Source organism: Oncorhynchus tshawytscha, linkage group LG22 (genome assembly GCF_018296145.1).
Source record: "Oncorhynchus tshawytscha isolate Ot180627B linkage group LG22, Otsh_v2.0, whole genome shotgun sequence".
In the NCBI taxonomy this organism is placed as follows: Eukaryota; Metazoa; Chordata; class Actinopteri; order Salmoniformes; family Salmonidae; genus Oncorhynchus; species Oncorhynchus tshawytscha.
Window position 1 is genome coordinate 25,168,641 of NC_056450.1, and position 10,683 is coordinate 25,179,323.

The window sequence follows — 10,683 nt, forward strand, 5'->3', positions numbered from 1 at the left end:
CTGTACATACCATCAATGAGTGGGCCCCCAACAAAAACATAAACAATAGTGCAAATACATCCCATCACATTTTCCAATGCAGATACAGTTTTGTAGTGGTCAAGGAATAACATTCCATGAGCTCAACATGGCCTTTTATAACATTATTTGAAGCTGTACATCATTTGGCTACAGAGTCAAAGGTAATTGTTTTTGGTAATTATTAGGTCGAACAAAGCTAATCTCATCACACTGTACATCTCAGCCTAAGAAAGACCATTTTGAAGCTGATTCATTGGTAGTGGTTAATCACGTGTGCACTGTTCATACTTAATTAACTGGCAATAACACATACATATGTTAACATATTGACCTCATGGCTTATTACACTGACTTCCAATAAGTTTTGTTGATTATATTCATAGCTACCAAATGCCATATTGATTTATCAGCACTGATTCAGTTCCCCTGTTATTCTATTTTTTAACAGCTGGAAAGGCCAGTGAGCAGGTAGAGGTTGAGATTGAGCCCATTTCTCCTCAGACACATTCTCCAGATAACTCTCCCTCAGACATCATCACTGAATCCTCCCCTCCTCTGGGAAGTGCTCCAGGTAAAACCAAGAGACCAGCAAACAGCTGCAGTGTCTCCAGGAAAGCCTCTGTCGATACATCCCCTGTCAAACAACCCAATCCCCCCAAATCCAGCCACTCCCCGACCCCTGAGGCCCCAAGCACCTCAGCCTCCAGACACCATGAAACAGGGGCCCTGAGGATTGGCAAGACGTTCTTCACCATCCCCAAGAAGCAGCCTCAACCCCTCGTGACTCCCACTCTACCCTCACCTCCACCCCCCACCCCAATGAATGAAACTAGGATCCTGCCTGTGTCCCCAGCCCCTATCGCCCCTTCCTCCAGACCCCCTCAGCCAGCCAACAACCAGGTCAGGCAGAGCATCCAACGCTCCCTCACCAACATCATGTTCAAGAGGTGAATATAAAGAAAGAGATGACAAAATATACATGGTGGTTAAAAAAGTACACTCACACACACACACACACACACATACACACACTGGATCACATTGATTGACAAAGAAATGATGGCTTAGTCTGAGAAGACACCCTATTCCCTATATAGTGCACTAGGTTTGACCAGAACCCATAGTTCTCATCAAAGGTAGTCCACTATATAGGGGTAGCGTGCTATTTCGGACACACGCATTGCTTGAGCTCTCTTTTGAATGTAGGGCAAAAATGTTATTAAAAGATGACTAATTGCATTTTGATTTTATAAGGGTGTGCGACTGTGACGATTTGGAGAGGTCTGAGAGTGAAGTGGCGAAGCTGGTCACCAGCATCGAGACGGAGATGTTTAACATATTTAACAATACAGATAGCAAGTACATGAACAAGTACCGAACCATCATGTTCAACCTTAAAGACCCCAAAAATAAGGTTGGTCTATAGACAGCAAAAAAAATCACATATGCCTTGTCATACAAAATAAATCCACATATATAATTCTCTGCTATACAGCATTTCATTCAAAAAGTTATGAAAACAAATATTCAATGTAACAAATGTGCCCCCGTCTGACAAACTAGACTTGTAGTTCACCATGTGGTAGTACGCTTCATTGATTGTCTCTTATTTGGGTGGGTCTCCAGGGTTTGTTCTACAGCGTCTTCCGTGGTGAGGTCAGTCCCTTCAGACTGGCCAGGATGAGCCAGCGGGACATGCAGGCTACAAAGGTCTCAGAGCCGAACAAAAAAGACACTCCAGAGGTACAGTATAAAATAGCCTATGCAGAAACTTAATCTAAGCCAAAAACCTATAATAATAATAATAATAATAAACTAAAGAAGACCATTCGAGTTTTAATGTCGTGCACGACACTAAAATACAAAAAATGACAAATAATAACATACAAAATTCACCATAATTCTTCACTGAGAACTATATTTATTATCCAAAACTTTACCAGTTGATTGAGATGTTGTCTGTGTGTCTTGCAGGTCCGGGAGTCTGGTCCCAAAGCCACATGTGTGCTGCCAAATCCAGCGCCTGAGCCAGTAAAGGTTGATCTACCTAGTCTTCCCTTTAGGCCAAGTAGACACATGGTATGTACAACATGTATTATATAACATGTATTGTCTACTCATACTAATGCAATAAAATATCTAGGAAATTATATCGCCCTCAATATGTGATCAGTTCATCTTCAAATGTAGCATACCTTTCAGATGAGCATGTCAGTGTGTCTGTATCTGAGTGTGCATTTGTGTGTAACGTTTTAATAAATGTGTGACATGATCCTCTTTTCTCAGGAACAGAAGAGCACTCTCCCTGCTGCCCCTAAGGCCAGACCTAACCAGTCGAGCCAGAACAGCTCAGTCCCAGACATCCTCAGCTGCATGCTGAAAGACACAACTGCAGAGCACAGAGCTCACCTGTTTGACCTCAAGTGCAAGATCTGCACAGGTAAATAAAAAAATATGAAGTAAAATGACAGTGTACACACTACAACAACATCCAACGAACACCATAATATCATGTTGGCCTTCTGCACTGTATCAAACTATTTTAGTGAAGGGCAACAGTGTTGATATAAACCACAATCACTCCCAACGTCAAATGAATGATTTACTGAACTTCTATGGTGTTGAGTGTACTGATGCTGCTAACCAGTGTTTTGTGTGGGTTGGTATCTGTTTCTGCCCTTCAGGTCAGATAACAGTTGAGGGTGAGGAAGAGCCTGTACCCAAGAAGTCTAAACTCTCTGGGTCATCGTCATCCTCCACAAATCCAGACGAATGGAAAGACAGGCCGTCTCGGCCACCCTGGATGTATGCCAGAACAGATCCCAGAACAGAGGAGAGAGGATGGAGAACTCCAGCAGGAGATGAATCACCCCTCCTTGCACCCCCCGACTCCCCCACCATGGGTTCCCCTGCCTCCCCCCTAATGGAGGATGACTCTGTCTTAACCATCATGGAATCCCCCGCTTCACCCACAATGGAATCTCCCGCTTCTCCACCAATGGAATCTCCTGCCTCCCCCATTTTGGAATCCCCTGCCTCCCCTGTCATGGATTCTCCCGCCTCCCCCATTCTGGAAACCCGCAAAGTCAAGACACCGTCCAGAATGTATACCCCAGTCATGATTCCGGCTGTTTCTACGGTAACCATTACAAGGCGTGATCCTCGCACTGCTGGCAACCGTTCTGCTGTTATGTCTGGTGACCCCCACACCGCTGGCAACCGCACTCCTGCCATGGCAACTGTCACCATGTCTAAAGTCCCACCTCCACAAGTCTCTTATGTCCCAGCAAAACAGAGTGTTACTCTGAGCAAGACATTCATGCCCTTGCCACCACCCCCATCCCTTCCACCAATGCCAGCATTACCCAAATCTATCCTGATGAAGCCATCCTCATCATCGTTCTATGGTTCTTCAGGATCCTCTTCATCCTCTTCAAGGTATCTCCTCTCAGCTTGCCACCATCACTACAAGTGATCCTTGATAAGAATGTGTTTTATGATAATTAGTTGTGGTGGTTAATTTCTTTACTATCAAATGAGGTGAGACAAACTTATCACACAAGTCAGAGTTATACTTAAACTAAATCTTTATTCACTTATTAATAAGGGAGCAGGTCAATACAACACACACATATAAAGTGAATTGGTTGAGTGCTCTGCGATAATGATGGCTGGTCGACGAATCACCCTCAGATGATTAATTGAGAGCCCCGACACAAAGGATACAAATAACTTTTATAGCAAAGATCCACCCCTTTTAGTCCACATGACAAACAACAGATGTGTGGAATGGGTCACAAGGTTAAGATTTGTATGAAAGATCTGCTGTAAAGACTGTTCTCATTGTGTAGAAACCATGGTCTGGCCCCGAGCCATCTTTCCCTGGTACCAACAGAAACATTAACCCATGCTATGGAATGTGGTCTTGTTAGGTTTATCACCCAAAGCATCGTAAATCTTCTGTCAGTATTAAGCCCCCCAGAGGCCCACTTTCAGTTCACACAGACGCAATAGTTATAAGAACCCTCTTCTGTTGCATAAAACAACCATTTGATGCAATGACAGTATTATAACATAATCTTGTAATTTCCCTCACATAGTGCATGTTCATTTCAGTCAGAATATAACTCTTGTTTCTTCCTCTGTGCATGAGTTATATTTGATTTACAGCTGAGGGAATGGGCAGTAATGGACTCTAATTGTGATGATGTGTTTGCAGGGCTGTGAACTCCCACTCCCCCCAAGATGGGGAGACAACCCAGTTCCTGGCCAAGCAGGAAGTAGTGTGGAAGGGCTTCCTCAACATGATCAGCGTGGCCAAGTTCGTCACCAAGGGCTATCTGGTCTCCGGGCCTTCTGAATATCTCAAAGAGGTAACTTTGCTACCATGACCGCAAGAAAAAAAATAGGAGAGCATTGTCAGATGTCTTTAGATTTGTTTATTTGTGAACATTTAAGTCAATACCTTTCATAAACAACTTTTGGTCTATATGGATATTAACAAAACATTTATTTTGTTTAGGATCTGCCTGATACCATACAGCTTGGTGGAAGAATCATGCCTCAAACTGTGTGGGATTACATCGGGAGAGTGAAGACCTCTGTTACAAAGGCAAGCCCTCCCTATGTCATGAAAGAAACTATACCATTTAGATAGAAACACATACACAGACCCTGTCTCAATGATAAGAGATTATTATTGGTCCACAGGAGCTGTGTGTGATCCGGTTCCACCCAGCGACAGAGGAGGAGGAAGTGGCCTATGTGTCTCTGTTCTCCTACTTCAGCAGCAGACGGCGCTTCGGGGTGGTGGCCAACAACAGCCGCAGCATTAAAGACATCTACCTCATCCCACTCAGTGCAAAGGAGTCCATTCCTTCCAAACTCCAACCCTTCGAAGGATCAGGTAAGAAAAGGCCAACATGTATGTAGAAGGCTACACAGATGCCACACTGACATTTGAATGCTGGTATATATTTTTTGATGCTATTTTTTTTTTATAATTCGAAACTAATCTCCCTACTCCCTGTATATTTAACAGGCTTTGAGAAGAATCGCCCCAATCTTCTTTTGGGACTGGTTATTTGCCAGAAACCCAAACGTGCGGGAAGCTTGCCACAAGAGGTTGAAGAGAAGAGAGCCAAGATCCACATATCCAAAGACTCCAGAGATACTGGCCTCCCGAGACCCCCTACGCTGTATGGGTCTGACCCTAGGACGGAGGAATTCCTGCCCTACGACCCAGCGATGCCCATCATGTCCACCCCTCCTGGTTCCCCTCCTTCCACTGGATCCCCATCAGACTCCTCCTCCTCTGGCTCACTGACTATTCCATCACTTCTGTCCTCCATCAGAGCTGCTCTCCCTGCTTCTGCCCCACCCCCCATCACTAGCACATCCACCACTCCCCTGCAGACCATCCTGAAGTCACTGTTTGGGAAGGACTCTCATGCAGTCCCAGCAGTTGCAGCTTTTCCCCTTCCAACCACTTTGCCCCCTCCCCCAATGGTAGATCCGATAGTACAGCAGTACGGGCAGAAATCCAAAGTCAAAGAGATTGAGGAGGAGGAAAATGAATATGATCGACCATATGACCCGGAGGAGGAGTATGATCCAGCAATGGGCTATGGAAGGGTTGCCCCAATTAATATAGATAAAATGTTTGAGGCGAATGCTGCCACTCAGGCCACGTGTGCAGATGACGACGACGTGGCTTACGACCCTGAGGATGAGACTATCTTTGAGGATATGCACAATGATGGGGTCAGTGTAGGGAAAGTCCCAGCTCCAACTTCAGCTCCAGCTCCTACCCCAGTCCCAGCTACAGTACAAGACCCATTCCCAGATCCCAGTCCAGCTCCAGCCCCTCTGAGCCGCCCCATTACTGGTGCTGTGATTGTGTCAGCCGCTACTCTGACTGAACAACAGCGAATGCTTGAGGATCTCAACAGGCAGATTGAGGAGCAGAAACGGCAGCTGAAGGAGCAGGAGGAGGCACTGCGTCAGCAGAGAGAGGCAGTGGGCATGTTCATGGCCCATTTCTCTGTTTCCGATGCCTTGATGTCTCCCCCTACTAAATCTGGGCTGTCTCACTTACAAACACAGCAGAGTGAAGGAGAGCAGTCTGAGGCAAATCCTTCAGTCAATCAAAGAGCTTTGAAAGGTATTTTGAAAACGGAGGAAACAGAAGTACCAATAAAACAGGAGATTAAGAGAGAGACCAAGACTGTACCTCTTTCAGTGTCAAGAAATGTGGAAATGCCCAATGCATCACCAAAGCGGGTTAAAGAGATTAAAAAGGAAAGTATTCAGGCAACAGACAATTCAGATCCTGAAGCTGGTGAGATCCAGGACTCTGATGTAGCTTACGACCCAGAGGATGACACTATCTTTGATGAGCTGAAAGACACAAATGGAGAAGAAAAGGCGAAAACCTCAACTCGATCAGATTCAGCAAGGCGTTCTGAGCGTTCTCGTGACTCCTCAGTGTCTAGCTCGTGTCGTGGTGCATCGTGCAATGACACTCCTGATAGGAGGCGTAAGCGTAGCAGCCAACCAGATACTCACTCACCGAAAAGACGGGACCGTAAAGTCAGGGACCGCCAAGAAAGCCCTCCTCGTAGATCTGGCCGCCGGTCCCCTGGACACTCTGATAGGCGAAGGGAAAGACACAGACGGGGTGAGAGGAGCCGACCATATCACAGAGGTCGTCACCACTCTGAGCGCCCAGGCCGCCATATCCCTCATAAAGAGCGTACTTCTCGACGCAGCTCTGGTAGCCATAGAAGATCCCCATCTTCACCAAGACAAAAACAAGATTCTGGCTCTAGGGGACTCTCAAAGGGTCAAAGGGAGACTTCTCCTCCAGTGTGGGATGACTCAAAGGGCCCAGAGGCTACTGAAGACATGGGTCCTACAAGTCCAACTCCAGCACTGGTCATGGAGGCTAATGACTCACCTCAGCCCCCTCTTGAAAGACAGGACATTGATGAACCACTGGGTGATCGTTGTGATTCTGGAGGTCCACCACAGGGAGAGATTGAGGACACAGGCCATCAAATGCCCCATGAGAATCCCACTCCCCAGAAGCCTGCGGATCAACAACCTTCTCAAAGCTTGCTGGGATCACCATCAAAAGGGCCCAACAACGAGCAAGGCCCCAACATCCAGCTTCAAGACAATAGGGATAGGCCCTCTCAACTGGAACTACTAGAGCAATGCAGTGTACAGAGCCCATCAGACATTATGAGAGAAAAACAGTTTTCCTCACAAGGTCCTCCCCACATGGCCTCTCCAAATAACCAGGGTGAGCGGTCCAGCAGTTTAGAGAGGAGAGATCCTGATATGAGGGAGGGAAGGAGAAACCAAGGGCCTGATATGATGGGACCCGGGCCAAACATGAGGGGTGAAAGGAGAGGGCCGCAAATGAGGCATCCAAGTCCAAATATCAGAGGTCCAGATCCAGAACCAGACATGAGGGGTGAAAGGAGCGGGCCACAAATGATGCATCCAAGTCCAAATATCAGAGGTCCAGAACCAGATATGAGAAGTCCAGATATGAGAGAGGACCACTTCTCACCAACAACTTACTTTGGAGGAAAGAGATCACCATCGCCCCATTTTAATAATCCAAGGATCCCCTCATCTGTTCCAAGAGGAAATTTTAAGGATCAACGGGGAGCACCTTGTCCTGGTTTCCGCCCCAGGGGTCCTCGTACCTCAAGGTGGATGCCACCACGGTCCCGGTTTGATGGTCCACATAATCCGCTAGTAGTAAGACCTCTAGAGCTGCTCGGAAAACAAAGAGGCACCAACCAGAATCATGACAATGGAGGTGAGCCTATTCAACCAGAAATAAAGGAGCAACACATTGCACAGAGCCCATCAGACATTATGAGAGAGAACCAGTTTTCCTCACAAGGTTGTCCCCACATGGCCTCTCCAAGCAACCACGGTGAGCGGTCCAGCAGTTTAGAGAGGAGAGATCCCGATATGAGGGAGGGACGAAGACACCAAGGCCCAGACATCAGAAGTCCAGATATGATAGAACCAGGGCCAGACATGAGGGGGTCAGTGCCAGACATGTGGGATGATAGAAGGGGTCCAGGGCCAGACATTAAAGGGCCAAGGCCAGACATGAGGGGTGATAGGAGAGGGCCAGACATGTGGGATGCTAGAAGGGGTCCAGGGCCAGACATGAGGGGTGATAGGAGAGGGCCAGACATGTGGGATGATAGAAGGGGTCCAGGGCCAGACATGCAAGGTTCAGGGCCAGAGATGGGGGTCCAGGGCCAATCATGCGAGATCCAGGGCCAGACATGAGGGGGATAGGAGAGGGCCAGAGCCCGATATGAGGGGTGATAGGAGAGGGCCAGAGCCAGACATGAGGGGTGATAGGAGATGGCCAGAGCCAGACATGCGGGGTGATAGGAGAGGGCCAGAGCCCGACATGAGGGGTGATAGGAGAGGGCCAGAGCCAGACATGAGGGGTGATAGGAGAGGGCCAGAGCCCGACATGAGGGGTGGGCCAGACATATGGGATGATGGAAGAGGTCCAGGACCAGACATGACAGCTCCTGAAATGCCAGCCCCAGATCCAGATATGAGAAGTCCAGACATGAGAATGGACCACTTCACACCAACAGCTAACTTTGGAGGACAGAGACCAACATCGACTCATTTCAGCAGTCCAAGGATGATCTCACCTGTTCAAAGAGGACATTTTGAGGATCAAAGGGGAGTACATCGTCCTGGTTTCCGCCCCAGGGGTCCTCGTCCCTCGAGGTTCAACCAGCCCAGAGGCTCATATCCAGGGCACTTCCCAGGGGGGCAACCACGGTTCCGTTTCGATGGTCGACAGGGAGTGGTAAGACCTGCTCATGCCTCGCTGGTAACACCAAGGGAGCACAGTATACAGAGCCCATCAGAAATTCTGATAGAAACCCAGATACCCTCACAAGGTCCTCCCCACATGGCCTCTCCAAACAACAAGGGGGAGCGGTCCAGCAGTTTAGAGAGGAGAGATCCTGATATTGGGGAGGAAAGGAGAAACCCAGGGTCAGACATCAGAGGTCCAGATATGATGGGACCAGGGCCTGACATGAGGGGTGATAGGAGAGGACCAGGGCCAGACATGAGAGGTGATAGGAGAGGACCAGGGCCAGACATGAGGGATGATAGGAGAGGGCCAGAAATCAGAGGTCCAGATATGATGGGACCAGGGCCAGACACGAGGGGTGATAGAAGGCCAGGGCCAGACATGAGGGGTGATAGGAGAGGGCAAGACATGAGAGATTCAGGGCCAAACATCAGAGGGCCAGGTCTAGTGCCAGACACAAGGGGTGATAGGAGAGGGCCAGGGACAGACCTGAGGGGTGAAAGGAGAGGTCCAAGGCCAGACATGAGGGGTGATGGGAGAGGTCCAGGGCCAGACATGAGGGGTGATGGGAGAGGTCCAGTGCCAGACATGAGGGGTGATGGGAGAGGGCCAGGGCCTGATATGAGGGGTGATGGGAGAGGGTCCGGGCCAGACATGAGGGGTGATGGGAGAGGTCCAAGGCCGGACATGAGGGGTGATGGGAGAGATCCAGGGCCAGACATGAGGGTTGATGGGAGAAGGCCAGGGCCAGACATGAGGGGTGATGGGATAGGGCCAGATATGAGGGGTCCAGGGCCAGACATGAGAGGTCCAGGGCCAGACATGAGAGGTCCAGGGCCAGACATGAGAGGTCCAGGGCCAGACATGAGGGTTCTAGGGTCAGACATGAGGGTTCTAGGGCCAGACATGAGAGATCCAGGGCCAGACATGAGAGATCCAGGGCCAGACACAAGGGGTGATAGGAGAGGTCCAGGGCCAGACATGAGGGTTCTAGGGCCAGACATGAGGGTTCTAGGGCCAGACATGAGAGATCCAGGGCCAGACATGAGAGATCCAGGGCCAAACATCAGGGGGCCAGACACAAGGGGTGAGAGGAGAGGTCCAGGGCTAGACATGAGGGGTCCAGGGCCAGACATGAGGGGTGATAGGGGAGGTCCAGGGCCAGACATGAGGGTTCTAGGGCCAGACATGAGGGGTCCAGGGCCAGACATGAGGGGTGGTCCAGGGCCAGACATGATGGGTGATAGGAGAGGGAAAGGGTCAAACATGAGGGGTGATAGGAGAGGGCCAGACATGAGAGATCCAGGGCCAGACACAAGGGGTGAAAGGAGAAGGCCAGACATGACAGATCAAGGGCCAGACATGAGAGGGCCAGGTCTAGGGCGAGACACAAGGGGTGACAGGAGATGGCCAGGGCAGGACTTGAGGGGTCCTGGGCCAGACACAAGGGGTGATAGGGGAGGGCCAGACATCAGAGGCCCAAGGACAGATATGAGGGGTGATAGAAGAGATCCAGGGCCAGACATGAGAGATCCAGGGCCAGACATGCAGGGTCCAGGGCTAGACATGCATGGTCCAGGGCCAGACACGAGAGATCCAGGGCCAGACATGCAGGGTCCAGGGCCAGACATGAGAGATCCAGGGCCAGACATGAGAGATCCAGGGCCAGACATGAGAGATCCAGGGCCAGACATGAGAGATCCAGGGCCAGACATGAGAGATCCAGGGCCAGACATGAGAACTCTAGAGCCAGACATGAGAACTCCAGAGCCAGACATGAGAGG

The 10,683-nt window shown here is 49.4% G+C and overlaps 2 protein-coding genes across 2 annotated transcripts in view; one reads left to right on the top strand and one right to left on the bottom strand.

Moving 5' to 3' along the window:
* The window catches only part of si:ch73-181d5.4 (death-inducer obliterator 1), a 35,984-nt gene extending 27,474 nt beyond the window's left edge, over positions 1-8,510 (top strand). Inside the window, exons 7-16 of the mRNA XM_042303978.1 lie at positions 470-968; positions 1,276-1,435; positions 1,648-1,764; positions 1,996-2,100; positions 2,308-2,461; positions 2,706-3,459; positions 4,241-4,394; positions 4,544-4,633; positions 4,732-4,927; positions 5,063-8,510. Coding sequence (XP_042159912.1) covers positions 470-968; positions 1,276-1,435; positions 1,648-1,764; positions 1,996-2,100; positions 2,308-2,461; positions 2,706-3,459; positions 4,241-4,394; positions 4,544-4,633; positions 4,732-4,927; positions 5,063-8,343 — 5,510 coding nt within the window. The 3' untranslated portion in view covers positions 8,344-8,510. The remainder of the gene's footprint in view (positions 1-469; positions 969-1,275; positions 1,436-1,647; positions 1,765-1,995; positions 2,101-2,307; positions 2,462-2,705; positions 3,460-4,240; positions 4,395-4,543; positions 4,634-4,731; positions 4,928-5,062) is intronic.
* A 252-nt stretch (positions 8,511-8,762) lies between these two features.
* LOC121840453 (tetra-peptide repeat homeobox protein 1-like) lies at positions 8,763-10,124 on the bottom strand. Its single transcript, XM_042303977.1, has one exon. It carries the CDS (start codon positions 10,108-10,110, stop codon positions 8,899-8,901), a length of 1,212 nt encoding a protein of 403 aa, XP_042159911.1. The 5' UTR covers positions 10,111-10,124; the 3' UTR covers positions 8,763-8,898.
* Between the last annotated feature and the right edge of the window lie 559 nt (positions 10,125-10,683).